Raw genomic sequence first — 14,454 nt, 5'->3', positions numbered from 1 at the left:
AGTTCTGATAGGGTAAATCCCAGCAGATTTAGGAAACTCAATTTACCCGTTAGATGGAGAGCTGGTAGCACACATCTCCCCTCTCAGAAGAGGAAGTAGTGACTGAGAGAATAGAGAGTGAAGGGGTGGGGGGCCTGTGTGGATCATAGGATGCGTCTTACAGCTTGAAGAAAACTTAAATATAAACAAATGTATCTTCTAACGACTCGTATGGAACTTAAATATTCACAAATTTAGCTGATAATTTGGCAACCTTTGCACCACTTTAGGTGGTGCAAGTATACTTAAACATTTGCCTTTAGGTATGATAATAAATGTGACTTTATTACTCGAAAATAAGTATGCAAGTAAAATGTACTGCCACCTGCAGGTGGGAAGTGGCATCACTTCAAACCAGTGACTTGACTATTTTTATATATAAAACTAAAATATAAACAAATGTATCTTCTAACGACTCGTATGAAACTTAAATATTCACAAATTTAGTGAATTTGTAATTAGTAATTAACTACTAGGTGGTGCAAAGGTTGGAATGTATATAACTGTTAGAAATATTAAAAAAGCCTGGGAAAAACTATGAAATAATTAAATAAAATATAAACAAACGGAGACCATAGAGCATGCGCTCTGTGAGCTCTCATGCTCTATTTAATTTATTCGCGGATTAAATAAATATAATTCTAAATTAAATAGAGTAATATCCACTGCAGTGTGTGAAGACTTCCTAAAACAAAAACTACTGCTCTCACTGAGACTCGAGTCCTCTGTTCATAGTGTAAAACCTTTTAAAGAATCTAATTGTTAGTAAACGATCTCATTGCTTTTCTTCGCGTTTTGTAATTTACGCGACTGTTTCTGTTCCGCTGGAGAAATCTCGCTGTCTGCGGTTGTAACCTAACAACGGCTTGAAAAGAGCACCTACGATGTGCACATCCGCCTGGAGTGCGCAGCGGTCCGCTGTTTGATAGAACACTGGCTGGAGGCGGAGGGATCCGCTCGTCAGTGCAGCGGTCCTGACGGCGAATCCGTCCCGGAGGCCTCGGCTGTCGGGGGTCGGTGAAGAAGCTGATTTCTGCTTTCACAGGTATATCCAGTTGGCAACTTATAGGTACCACTGTTAAAAGTGTTTGTAAGTCCAGGATAGTTTGTTTCATTTTAACTTACGTTGACACAATTGTGAGTTTTCATGCAAACGGCAGTCAACAGTTACGACCCAATTCCTCTACAAATGTGCTAACGTTTAGCATTTCGAGTAACAGTAGTTCGCATTCAGACTGGCGACAGTTAACAGTGTCATGTAGGCTTGCCAACTGACCCGTATTAGCCGTCACATCCCGTATTTTAAACCAAATTGAAGTCCTCTGTACCGGACGCTGTTTGTCGTGTTTGACTGCAATTTGTGTTGACAAGCACTAGATGGCGCTCCGCTCCTTACAAACCGAGACATCGATAAATATATGAAGTCAAAAGCGCGGGCAGCTGTGCTTCATCTGCCAAAGGCTTTTCCTATCAAAGTCATAGCTAATTCAGACACATTTACTTTGACGATGAATTTGTAGAAATCTGCAAACTAAATTAGTTTCTATAACTGCAAAATGAAATGGGTTAAACATGTTCGTGGCTAAACGAGAGTCTGAACTTCTCTGAAGGTTTAGAATATCACTGCCTTTGATTAATACCAGTTATTGTTAATCAAATGCAACTCTCAACAGGTGGTTGTTAGCCTTGATGTAAATGAACTCAATGTTTCAACTGTTGTACAGTTTTCAGGAAGTTTGTTCCAGATTGGTGGCGCATAGAAGCTGGATGCTGCCCCTCCATTTTTGGTCCAGGGGATGCAGAGCAGACCAGAACCAGAAGATCTTTAATGTATTTTGATGCTAAATCATTCAGTACTTTAAAAACTAACAAAATTATTTTAAAGTCTATTCTCTTAGCTACAGGGAGCCTTTGTCAGGGCTTTGTAGCTGGGGTGATGTGCTCTATCTTCCTGGTTTTAGTCAGAACATCAGCAGCAGCGTTCTAGATCAGCTTCATCTGGAGGATTGATTTTATTTATTTCTAAACAGACCCTTTCAGTAATCAGTGTGAAATGCATGGGGGAATTTCTCTAAATCTTTCTGCAACATTAGTCCTTTAACCCTGGAAATGTTCTTTGCATAGGTTGAAATCCCGAGGGCCTTGGTGAGTCCGGACCCCCTCAATCTAGAAAAAGTCTAGAACCCCCGCGGAAAAAAATCATACAAGAAACCTTGTATTTAAACAATATTAATATGAAAACGTAAAAAACAAAGAACGAAACAAATCTGACATTCACCAAAGAAAAAAATATTTTTTTATGTCCCCCCCTCCTGCAACTCTTAGAGTAATGGTTTAGTCCAAAGTGTAGGAGGAGCAACAAAAGCCCTGTGGCACAGGGTCAGTCAGTCATTGAAGTCAAGAGGTAGTTGTGGCTCTGCAGCACAAACAAAAATCCCTCCAGTCAGTAAATACTGAAAGCAAAAGACATGCAAGACCTTTAGCTTATTTTCACTGCTGAAGAGAAAGAAATGCATTAATAACAAAAATCAGACTGCAGTTTGTTATTTCATTACTTTGGCTGAATCATGTTAAACTGCCTTGTGATGCCTTGGAAAGCAAAACTGGCTACATTGCTTTGATAGGCATACGCAGATATCAACTATATTTAGCTCTCCAACTCTTCCATTAATGAGAAGAGTTTGAAACGGGGGAGCTAAGCGCTGCAAGTAGCCGACAGCTCAGTGTGTGGGAGGAGAAAGCAGAGAGAGAAACAGAAATGTATGCCTTTAGTTCTTACCATCTTCAACACAGAGCCTCTGAAACCACACAGGTACACAAAAAAATCTGAATATTTTTCTATAAAAACCTTGGTGCTTTGAGCATTAAGTTTAAGTTATGATACTTCCCAGATATTCATTATTTTACAGACTTTTAGATTAAGTAAATAACATAAATTGTATTGCGAGCCACTACAATAAATCAATATTTATGAGGAATTTTATCAAATGGAGTTACTCATTAAAACTTTTTATCGTGAACCTTAAATTTTTGTAAAGGTGCAGCAGAAATTAGATCTGCGACACTGAATCAAACCCAGACTGTAACTTTGCCGACCCTCATCTCCAAATTGTTCTTTAAAACATTCTCTGTTTATTGAAAATAATGAAATGGGATTTCCTCCCTTGGTTCTTCAGGTGATAGAAGGCTGACTTTGTAATTATCTTTATGTTCTGATGCTGCATCAAATCCTGATGTCTCTTAAAAAGTGGAAGAGGAACCCACCTGCTTTCTTGTGAGCTACAGCTGAGATCGTTCAAGGAGACATTGGACATTTTCTAACGTCTCCATCATTTTCTCTGTAAAGGATGGAGGACAAAGTGGACGAAGAAATTTATTCTACAGTCACCGACATCCAAGACGAACCTTCTCCTCAAAGTAAGTAACTCTAGATATGTTTTATGAGGACTGAAAAGTAGCAGTGCTACCCACGTTGTTGTGTTCGTTTTTCTTTTTACATCACAGATGAGCTTTAATGTCTTTGAATCATCCCAGAGCTCTCTCAGCAAATCAAGTTTAAGACAATTTAAAGACCTTCATATGATGAAAACATAAAACATGGAGAAGCTATTCTGCTGTGGCATAATAAAAGAACGTAAATACGATTTGGAGAATGGACTTATATTAAACTTATATACCTTATCAAGTTCATTGTTTCTTTCAGGTAAAGAAGAAGAAGATGATGAAGAAGAAGTGCAACAAGCACTCACCAAGTCTCGTCTGTATTTGGTGGGAGGTGTGATTTTATGTGGCATGGTAGCTGCAACAGCTGTCTACAGTGAGTTTCACATTACCACATCCATCCATCCATTCACTGATCTCCAGCTGCGTTCCGGGCGAGAGGCGGGGTACACCCTGGACAGGTCGCCAGTCTGTCGCACCACATTACCACAGTATACTTTGATTATCTTCCTATATGACGAGCTTTTAGGATCTCATCCTTGCTTTTCATTGTTTTAATCCTTTTTTTAATCCTTTCTCATCCTTAAATGTAAAATGATTTCTACATCTTAATCTTATAAATAGCAGTTTTTGGTCTTTGAATTACCGTATTTTGCAGACTATAAGTCGCTCCAGAGTATAAGTCGAACCAGCATTAAAATGCATAATAAAGAAGAAAATTACATAAGTCACACCAGAGTATAAGTCGCATTTTTGAGGGGAATTTATTTGATAAAATCCAACAATAAGAACAGACATGTCATCTTGAAAGGCAGTAAAAATAGAATAGGGGCAACAACAGGCGGAATAATTGTACGTTATGCTAATGTTACATGACAAACAACGACCTGAGAACATGCCTGGTATGTTAACATATTAAGAGTTATTCAGATAACTAAAGCATACATAACATGCTGACAAGTTTACCAAATCATCCGTGTCACTCCAAATCACAAAACACAATGAAATCTTCATCCTCGGTGTTGTTTTTAAACAACTCTGCTAACTCCAAAGGTAGAATAACAGTCCTGGAGCGCCCTCATGCGGTTAAGTGTGAAAATAACGTGATATCAAATAATGATGTGTTAATTTCCACACATAAGTCGTTCCGGGGTATAAGTCGCACCCCCGGCCAAACTATGAAAAAAACTGCAGCTTATAGTCCGGAAAATACGGTACTCATGTCATACAACATATTTTCCACTAAGTTCCTTTTTAAACAGTTTTTTAAGCTGGTTTATATTTGTACTTTGTTGAACTGCTCATTCAATCAGTTCCATAGATCTTCTCTATACTCTGATAAACAAAAACTCTTTGGTTGTTCTGGTCGCTGGCAGAGTAATGATTATCAGATTCATTCATGCTCACACCTGGTTTCACAAGGCCGCCTTTGTGAATTCCTTCTCATTTTCACAACACACCCGTTCTGGTGCTTTGGGCACAGTTAAACGATTTCAGCTCGCCAAGACAACAGAACCGCATTCGTTCTACCGGGATCTGATCGACCCACTGAATTAGATCAGGCCTCAATGCCTTTCGTTCAATATGGTGTATATATGTAAAGAAGCAAAAAAAATAGTAATAATACAAAGACAAGAAGACAGAAGAGAAAATTAATTAAAATAAAAGTAAAACAAATAAAAGAAGAATTAAAACCACCCATGCAAGATACTCTTGATTTTGACCCAAAACTACACACTCCTCCAAATTTTTCCAACATACAGGGTACTTTATTTTGGAAAATGATGTCTACCCTATCTGGAGTTTTAACCAACCCCCGGACCCATCCCATCTAAATGTAATCTATTAACCATGGGTTCGTATTGATTCTGATGTTGTCAGATACTCAATCCCCCAAGCACTATAGTCTGGCTGCATGACATTAGACCCAAACACCACACACTATTTCTGAATTTCTCCAGGGTACAACCCGTTTTCCCACGGGGCTTTTTTTTGTAACTTGATCAGTTTCTGCCCAGAGTTTCAACTGTCCCAAAACAACTTAATTCTATCCATGGGTTCTCAACAATGCTTTTGCCAATAATCTTGTAAACCATATACTTTTTACCATTTTAATTTTCTCCAAAACAATACGACAAAGTGAATGTCCCTCTTTCAAAACCTTTCAAAATCTTGGAGGCCAGAAACAAACTTTTCCGGCCAGCAATTGAGCTTTGCAGTTTGATATTTTGAAAGCAAACCGCCAGCAGAAATAAAACTTTCTGCCCACCATTTTAGTTGTGCATACACTGTCACCACGGTCTGGGATCTTCCGTGAGGAGGGGTCCTGATCTCAGAAGCCCAAAAACTAGCTTAGATGAGCCCCCAATTGTTGTAGTGCAAACATTTTTATCTCTGTGCACCATTCAGCTTTGTTTACCAGTTTTGGGACCCCACCGGAACCCCTGGGTGTAAATTACCTTGAGAAATAATGAGATTTGTTTCTGTATAAAACAGGCTTTTAATGCAGAAAAGGATCAAATGTTACAAGTCATAAAAATGACACAGATGGAGTGACATCTGTCTCCAACGTTTATTGAAGATGTTGCTGCTATCAAACTACAGAAATGGCTGACTTAGGGAGAAGAATGCTATGTGACCTGGAGGGGACGGAGCATGAAATGTCTCACTCACATTTATAAAGGCCATATTAAAACAAGTTGCTTTAAAACGCGCTACGAAGTCTGTGGAGCTACAATAACGAGGAATTCAGACCAAAGCATTGCAGTTCTACTTTACATAAGCCGTAAGTCAAGGGTGCCCAAAGTCATCCTCGGGGGCCGTCATCTAGCTTGTCTTAGCTCTCTCTGGTTTTACGTACCTGGATCCAACGATGGCTCATTAGAAGGCCTAAGAAGGACATGCACCTGCTGAAACGGTTGTTGCCACCATCAGGTAGAGAACTAAAACCTGCAGGATGCCGGACCGACTTTGGGCACTCCTGCCATAAGTGAATGATTTACATGAGAAAAAAAAGATTTAAAACCACTTCAAGTGGAGGAGTTTAAGGATCTTTGTGTCTTGTTCATGATGGATGGTTAGAAAATCAGCACAATTATTTCAAAACTTCCGACATAAAAACCTTGCTCAGGCATTAAATACTATAATTAGCATAACAATCTGAGGACACAGAAATGTTGCATACAAACTCTAGTGATTCAAACCCTGAACCTTATTGCTGCAAAGAAACAGTTCTACCGCCGTGCAGCCCCAAAAGTAAGAATGTGAAAGAAATATTTAATAATTTCACTGTTCTTTGGTGGTAAACTGAGAATACTGTCTGATATCCTGAAAAGATCTGAGAGAGAAACTGAAAGTGTGGTTTCTCCTCTGATACTGATAGTCACTGACTTTCTGACTATTTTGTGTGTTTTTATAGTGAGTATAAAGTCGACTGCGCTACAGGAAAGTATCGATGATCTTACAACAGACACACAGAACCTGATGGAGAGAAGGATGACGTTGAAGGAAGACATCGAGCATCTGATAGAAGAGAGAGAGACAGGTTAAACAATTTCTAGATTGCCTTTGAACCGTTTGACTATTTGTGTTATTTTTAAAATATGGTTCTAATTTTCAGTTATAAGTAGCTGTTCAAAACATTCCTAACCATTATAATCACAGGTTCAGTCCTGATGTCTGACAGTAAGGTGAGCCGGGGATTTGGCTGGGCTGGAGAAAAATGTACCCATTAGCAACAAGTTTAGAGTAAAGTCTTGATTTCAGAGAATATTGTTGTTTTTGAGAGAACCGAGAACAGAGCCCTGTGGTACGCCACTTCTAACCAGAATGGTAGCTTAACTTAATCACTTTCCATTATTGATCTGCACTCTACCTTTGAAGTCTTTGATCAGTTTTGACAAGTGAAACTTTAAATATAGACACTGGGATTTTTATGCTATTTTTGTATAGCATAAAATAGCATGCTATTTTATGCATGCTATATATTCTTTCATGCTATATCAGAAAGAATAATTTTCTTTCTGATATTATTTGACCAAAGTTTCATTTCCTTCTGCTCTCTCCCCTTGTCGAATGGAACCAGCTTGTGACTCATGTCCAGCTGACTGGATTCCCTACAACAACAAATGCTACCTGTTTTACGACAGGCCACCTCGTTGGAAGACCTGGGAAGAAAGTCGAAGGATCTGTCAGATTAGACGATCAGATTTGGTTGTAATTGATGATCTGGAGAAGCAGGTAAAATCTAACACTAGAAATCTAAAGCTTATCCCAAAGTTTTTGGAAAATTTGTTGCTTGAAGAAGATTTACGACAATCTAGAAAAATTTGTTCACAGAAATTTGTCGCCAAACACATCAAATACTACTATGATAAAGACCATGGATACTGGATGGGGTTGCAAGAAATTAACAAGACCTGGATCTGGGTTGATGGACGTGTAGACACTCTTGGGTAAGAACTATTATCTAAAAATATACAACCTTAGTAAAATGTAAAATGTTTTACAAGTTTGTAGAAGAGTTAAATATACCATACTTTCCAGACTATAAATCGCAGGGTTTTTTTATAGTTTGGCCGGGGTGCGACTTATGTGTGAAATTATTAACACATTATACCACATGGTATTCACACTGAACCGCATGAAGCCGCGCGAGGCCTGTGTTAATAATTTCAACATTGGCGGTGTCATGAAGTGGTGTGGAGGAGGTGGTGAGGCAGACACTGGGGGCCCAGGTAAGGTAAGGTGGTGAAGATTTAATCACAAAAAACAGTCCAAAACAACAGTCAACAAACAAGTCCGCGGCCAGGCAGCAAGGCTGAGCTGAAGCCAGGGCTCGCACCGGTAGCAACTGGTCAAATAGGCGAACAGCACAAGCAAACAACATGGACGTCAAACAATGACAAAAACCCGGCGAGGAACAAAGGACACGGGTGGGACTAAATACACAGAGGGTGATCAAGGGAACAAGACACACCTGGGAGTAATCAAGGGGAAGACAGGACAACGAGGAGAACTCAGGACACGGAGAAACTCAAATAAACACAACAGGCGGTAACTAATTCATAAAAACCGAGAAGGGCTTAGCAAAAATGGCACTGTTGGAACTATTTATTCTTTATCCATTTCAATTTCGTTTATTCTTAAACTTCTATTTTTTGTATTATTTACAGAGTTTATTTGCAGGTTAATAATTGTTGATTTTATTATTATTTTTTTATATGTCATTTATCTTATTTATTCTTTTTGTAGTCAGATGGGAAGTAAAGTGGGTCGGTCCGCTTTCTAAAATGTAGGGCTTGGTAAAGGACCAGCAGGCATTTGGGTTTAGGGCCTATGGTTTTTACCAGAGCAAGAGAAATAGATAGGACAGAGGTCGGCAACCCAACATGTTGAAAGAGCCATATTGGACCCAAAAAACGAAAAACAAATCTGTTTGGAGCCGCAAAAAAGTAAAAGCCATATATAAGGCTTTTATATAAGGCAAAACAGGCTCTAGGTGTTTATATTAGCGTATTATCAAAATGACTAAGTGTATACAAAATTAGTATTCATGATTAAATGTTTGTTTTCCCTGTAGTGCGTCCTGGAAGAAATGACGCATCACGTGACTCTTCTGTTGTACGATGGTGCTTTATGTTAACCTTCTGTTACAACATGAATGCATTTACAAAATTAAAGAAACGCAATAAAGAAATCAGATTCTTGATATTATTTTTATTATGAAGAGCGACAGGGAAAGTGTCATTATTTTCCCTTTTTGGATCACAGAAAATCTGCCCCCAGTTTGCATAACGACGATCGCTCTTTGTGAATAATCACCGTTAAGCGTGTGATCAAAAAAACAACAAACGGAGTGTAATAAAACGGCAGCCTTTTGAAAACGTAAAGTATATAAAATCAATAGAGTTCAATTTATGCGCAAATGCCAAGCAAATCAGTGCAATAGTAACACACAGCAGCCATGAGCAACCCGACCTGAGCAACGACACAAAATAATGAAAAAAACAACACTAAATGTATACTGATGAAAATTACTGGATTGCTTATTGATGTATGTTTTCAGTTTTTTTTTTTTTTTCCAAGTTTCGGCTTTCATTGAGGTGCGCTCCAGTTAGTTATTTGACAACTTGTCGCTGCAGAGCGAACATTCAGGCAATCCGTCCACACTGGCAACGAATGCAGAGGATTCGGTCCAAGAATTGTATCATTGAATGTTTCTTCTACACATTTTTATAGCATTGGAAATCGTTAAGAATGATTGTGTCGTGTTTGTCCTCCTACAGAAACCATAATAAACCAAAAAATATATTTCCCAGCCCCATCTTTTCCCATTTTCAAACATTTTTGATGAAGCTCCAAAGAGCCACTAGGGCGGCACTAAAGAGCCACATGCGGCTCCGGAGCCGCGGGTTGCCGACCCCTGAGATAGAAAAACAAAGAGAAGTTTGAATGTTGTAATTGCTTGCTGAAAAGGAAAATATAAGCAACCAAGACAGTCAACAAGTTTGGACATTAAACTTCCTTTGGCTGCGTGAAGAATCTTGACTCCAGTGCTGTATAGTGGCTGATGAAAGTTTTTATTGGATGTTTGGTTTGACAAACAATCGCCACTAGACACACCAAAAGGTAAATTATATTCTGCAGATTACAAGCTGCAAGTAGTAAAATATGCAGCCGAAAACAGTAATCGAGCAGCAACAAGAAAGTTTGGAGTTGGCGAGAAACTTGTAAGGGACTGGCAAAAACCGGAAGTTATTCTTACTGAAATGAAGAAAACAAACAAAAAAACAATCGCAAGCTAAAAGCTAGGTGGCTCATGGGTGCTTGAACAATATGCTGTCATGCTGCAGGAGGACCTTCTTAATGTTATCACTCAGCAGTCTGAGATTCACTGTCCATCGCTGGGCGTCACTCAGCTTAGGGCTGACACCAAGTAAAGCAAAGATTGTAATGCGAGTTTAGCTTTTATTCTACTCCTCATTTTGAACCCTAATCAGTCCAATTAGTCATTTTGTTTATGTGTGTCGCCAGTCTTGTGTGATTATGGTTATGTAAGCAGCAATGTGCATGTAAGCAGATAAATGACATAGATGACTCATAATCCATAACACTATTTTTGTTGCTTAATATAGCTAAGAGCAAACTGCAGCTGGGTTTTCTTGTGCCTTTGGGTCAGTGGTGCTGAAGGTGATTGAGTTCAGGCATGGAGACCTTCAGTCCTCAGTCTGTCCTCACTGTGGGACCTGAACCCTCTGGCTGATGCCACCAAGCCTTGCTGCTGGTCTTTTGCAGTCAGTCGATGGTTTTTGACCAGCTGCCTCCTTGGGAATGTGGGTGAGGGCCGTCATTGTTACATCAGGAAGATCAAGATAAAACAGCTGGTTTACAAACGCAGGCCCATCTGAAGACATCTGTTCAGGGACGAATCATTTTAACCCTTTAACTGCCCACTCAACCATATGGTTTAGCACATTTTGGGTCTCTATCTCCATATGAGGAGTGCCTAACTTAGCTTAACCTCATTGAGCCATCTCTGTCGCTTGGTTGAGGTACGATATGCTAAAGAAATCCACTACAGGGCTCTGCTTCTTTAAATAGTATTCTTCTTCCCCTCTCCAACCAGGAAGTCAGAAACACAAAAAATCTGTCACAAATATTGACTGGTTGTGGTAAAACTTTGAAAGGCAAGAATAGTTTTCTGGCATATTATAGTGTTCTAGACCTTACTAAACAGAATTATGTTACTTGATACCACCTAAAAAGCTAAATTAAAGGTCTAATAATTTTTTCAAAATATGCTTGACCAAACGGTTGATTTGTCACTTGATGCTAAATGTAGCAAATCAAGGTAATTTAGTTAACTTTTTTTTTTTGGGTATAAAATCAAAAGTCATTTTCATCTATTGGTGTAAATAGGAAACAATAAGTGTTATTACAATGTTATACACTAAAAATAATTATAACATCATCCATCCATCCATTTTCTGGTTACCCTTCTACCTAACGCGGTCGGGAGTTGCTGGTGCTTCTCCAGCTGCGTTCCGAGCGAGAGGCGGGGTCACCTGGACAGGTCACCAGTCTGTCGCAGGGCAACACAAAGACAAACAGGACAAACAACCACACACACACACACACACACACACACACACACACACACACACATCTAGGGAGAATCTGGAAAGCCCAATCAACCTGACAGTCATGTTTTTGGATTGTGGGAGGAAGCCGGAGAACCCGGAGAGAATCCATGCACGCACAGGGAGAACATGCAAACTTTGTGCAGAAAGACCCCGGGCCGGGAATCGAACCCAGGACCTTCTTGCTGTATAACATCATCTTACAAAATAATTTTTGTAATAATTTCTTCCTTTGGGAGCAAAAGTGGTGCCAACACTCTGCAAAACGATAAAAGAGCCCCAGATGTCTGTTGTCTTTTGTGACAACTTCTTTACAAGTTTCAACTTGGTTCAGTACCTGCACACTGCCCTTGGTGTCAAGTGTATCGGCACCGTAAAACCGAACTGCACTGGTGGAGCTCCATTGATGACAAAGTCCTGATGCAAAGGGGGCGTGGGACCTGTGACTTTAGGGCTGCTGAAGGGGTTCCTCCAGTGAAGTGGTTGGATAACAAATGGGTCATCTTGCTTAGTAAAGCCTATGGGATCATGCCCTTTTCAACAGTGAAACACTGAAAAACTGTTGCACTTTAGTACAGAAAAAATCAAGATGGGAAAACTAAAAATGCAATATTTCCTTGTTCGATGCAATTTTTCCTTGGTTGAAATTAAAACCAGTGTTGTGTAGCATTTTGACAAACATAAACTGTATCCAATGCCCCAGACATTTTGTTGTTGTTAATTTCTTTATAAATTTCATGTTGAATTTGGATCAAATACATTTGTTAGATTAATTCTACTTAAGTAGATAATTTGTTAAAAACTTATAAAAGTTTCTCAACAGTTTTAGATGCAATTGTGAAAACAATAACATCTAAATCTGTAAAGTACATACAACTCTTAATTTAATACTAGTCTGGCTTCTTTTTTAAATACTTCTTATTGGTATAGAGACAAAACATGTAGATGCTGCCAGTTATCAGTTTGATGTTAGTGAGCTGCTGTGTGATTTTATTTTATGTTCTGAGGTTCATGTTTCTGTTTTCAAGGTTCTGGATAAAGGAGAACTTCACCATTCTGCAACCAAAAGCTCTGGTGGTTCCAAGACTAAATCCCTCAGAGAGCTGGAAGAAAGAAATGAATGAGTTTCAGAACAAATTCATCTGTGAGCGTGACGCTCGCAAGCCTTAATGTAACTGACTGTTCTCTTAATGTTTCATGCAGGAATATCAATTGTGTCATGTGTATATACAATGCATTTCATCATGACTTTCATCAAATGCTGGTCATGTGATGTCGTCATTCTTATTGTTTTTGAACTCTCACTTGATGAACCTTACAGCTGCTTTCCACTTCTCATTGGACACACTGAAACTAGGAGGGCTTTGTCAAGAAAATCCGAGATCATCCCTCTTCCCCATGCTGGAGATTTTAGTTAACAGTAACAATAAATAAAGTTACCTTTAAAATAAGTCACACAAATTACATCTAGATCCAACAGTAGGCCCAGACTGCAATATAAAAAATCTGGTTGTGTATGTTTTTTATCTCCTGCAAACTCAGCTTTCATTATACTTATTTTTTCTATCTAATCATAAGAAATTATAGTCAGAGAGAGATGAGACAGGAAGAGCAGGTTTCCTGGAAAAAGAGGAAGTAAGTTCCAGCTTGCAGCTGTATAAAAATAGCTGAGACCAGTCCTTGTTTAAAAGCATAAACGTTTTAAAGGATAAAATCTAAACATTTTGAATAAATTAGATAAGATTTAAAGTAAAGTACTTATATTAATATTGGTTTACTTATAACAATATTTACACTTGTGGGAAAACTTACAAGTAAAACAAGTAACTGTAACTTTGGTATCAAATAAGAAAAGAGTAATAAGTTGTGATTATCATAAAATTATAAATTAATGCTAAATTAAAGAAACTAAAAGGTTTATGAATGTGATTTTAACATTGAACTTGAAATTGTGTAAAACATGTAACTGCTATTAAAGATCACTGATGATGTGTTGGAGGTGGACAGTAGGTGAAAGGTCAGGGGTCAAATGGGGACTAATGGGAAAGCAGAGATGACCAAGACCTTATTAGGAGATAGCTTGTTGAACAACTTAAACATGTCAGAGACATGGGAGGAAGATTGAGCAACCCTGAGACATTAGCCAAGACCTCAGGACAAAATGTCTCTAAGACAGTGATGGATATGAGTTTATCTGTCCAAACAGTTACCCAATAAAGCACAGCAACAGTGTTAGCCAATGAAAATGCACTGAAAGCGGGTATAAACCCTATATAAGGGGAGAGCAAAAGAGGAATCTTTGGTTGGATCCTACAGGCAGCTTCGAGTCAAGACCGAGATGGACAAAGAACTCTGCAGCTGAAGAAGAGCCGGGGCCACAGGGACGAAGACTGGCCTGTGCACGGGGACCAACCCATCAGCCCCGCAACATGTGGCTTCAAATCGGACTTCTCTCATCGGCTGGGTTCAGACCCCAAGGACAAAGATGAAGATCAAGACAAAGACCCAAGTCCTGTGTGACCTCATCATCCATGCAGAGATGACAGCTCATCAGACCAACAGAGATCCCTGCCTTCATCAATCAACCTCCTCTTCCTCCTGCTACAACACCTTCTTCATCATCGATCCAGTTCTGGGGTTCGAGACACCAAACTCCGTCCGTCTCTCTAAAAGGTTCCCTTTTTAGTTCTTAGTATCAGCGTTAGGGAAAGATAGGCTAGATGATTTATTTTACTTATTTGATTATTTCTGCTACTGAATTAAGCTGTACTGACCCTTGCAAAATTGCTTTACTAATAGAATATTTAGCATAAAGGAAATCTAAAAGATGTTG

General features: G+C 39.0%; 1 protein-coding gene across 1 annotated transcript; it reads left to right on the top strand.

The window, feature by feature from the left end:
- Positions 1-971: 971 nt before the first annotated feature.
- On the top strand, positions 972-12,887 carry LOC129353506 (natural killer cells antigen CD94-like). Its single transcript, XM_055022856.1, has 7 exons — positions 972-1,084; positions 3,386-3,456; positions 3,743-3,856; positions 6,899-7,024; positions 7,565-7,719; positions 7,819-7,934; positions 12,650-12,887. Exons 2-7 carry the CDS (start codon positions 3,387-3,389, stop codon positions 12,789-12,791), a joined length of 723 nt encoding a protein of 240 aa, XP_054878831.1. The 5' UTR covers positions 972-1,084; position 3,386; the 3' UTR covers positions 12,792-12,887.
- The last annotated feature ends 1,567 nt before the right edge of the window (positions 12,888-14,454 follow it).

This window comes from Poeciliopsis prolifica, unplaced genomic scaffold (assembly GCF_027474105.1).
Source record: "Poeciliopsis prolifica strain line A6 unplaced genomic scaffold, Auburn_PproV2 SCAFFOLD092, whole genome shotgun sequence".
Classification (NCBI taxonomy): Eukaryota; Metazoa; Chordata; class Actinopteri; order Cyprinodontiformes; family Poeciliidae; genus Poeciliopsis; species Poeciliopsis prolifica.
The sequence above is the reverse complement of the archived record's forward strand: the minus strand, read 5'-3'. Positions and strand labels throughout refer to the sequence as shown.

Excerpts from the sequence above, each read along its gene's own strand:
- LOC129353506 (XM_055022856.1), top strand. The coding sequence starts at position 3,387 with ATGGAGGACAAAGTGGACGAAGAAATTTATTCTACAGTCACCGACATC. Across the intron at positions 3,457-3,742 it reads AGACGAACCTTCTCCTCAAA|GTAAAGAAGAAGAAGATGAT; the intron begins GTAAGTAACTCT and ends TGTTTCTTTCAG. Across the intron at positions 7,935-12,649 it reads GGACGTGTAGACACTCTTGG|GTTCTGGATAAAGGAGAACT; the intron begins GTAAGAACTATT and ends TCTGTTTTCAAG.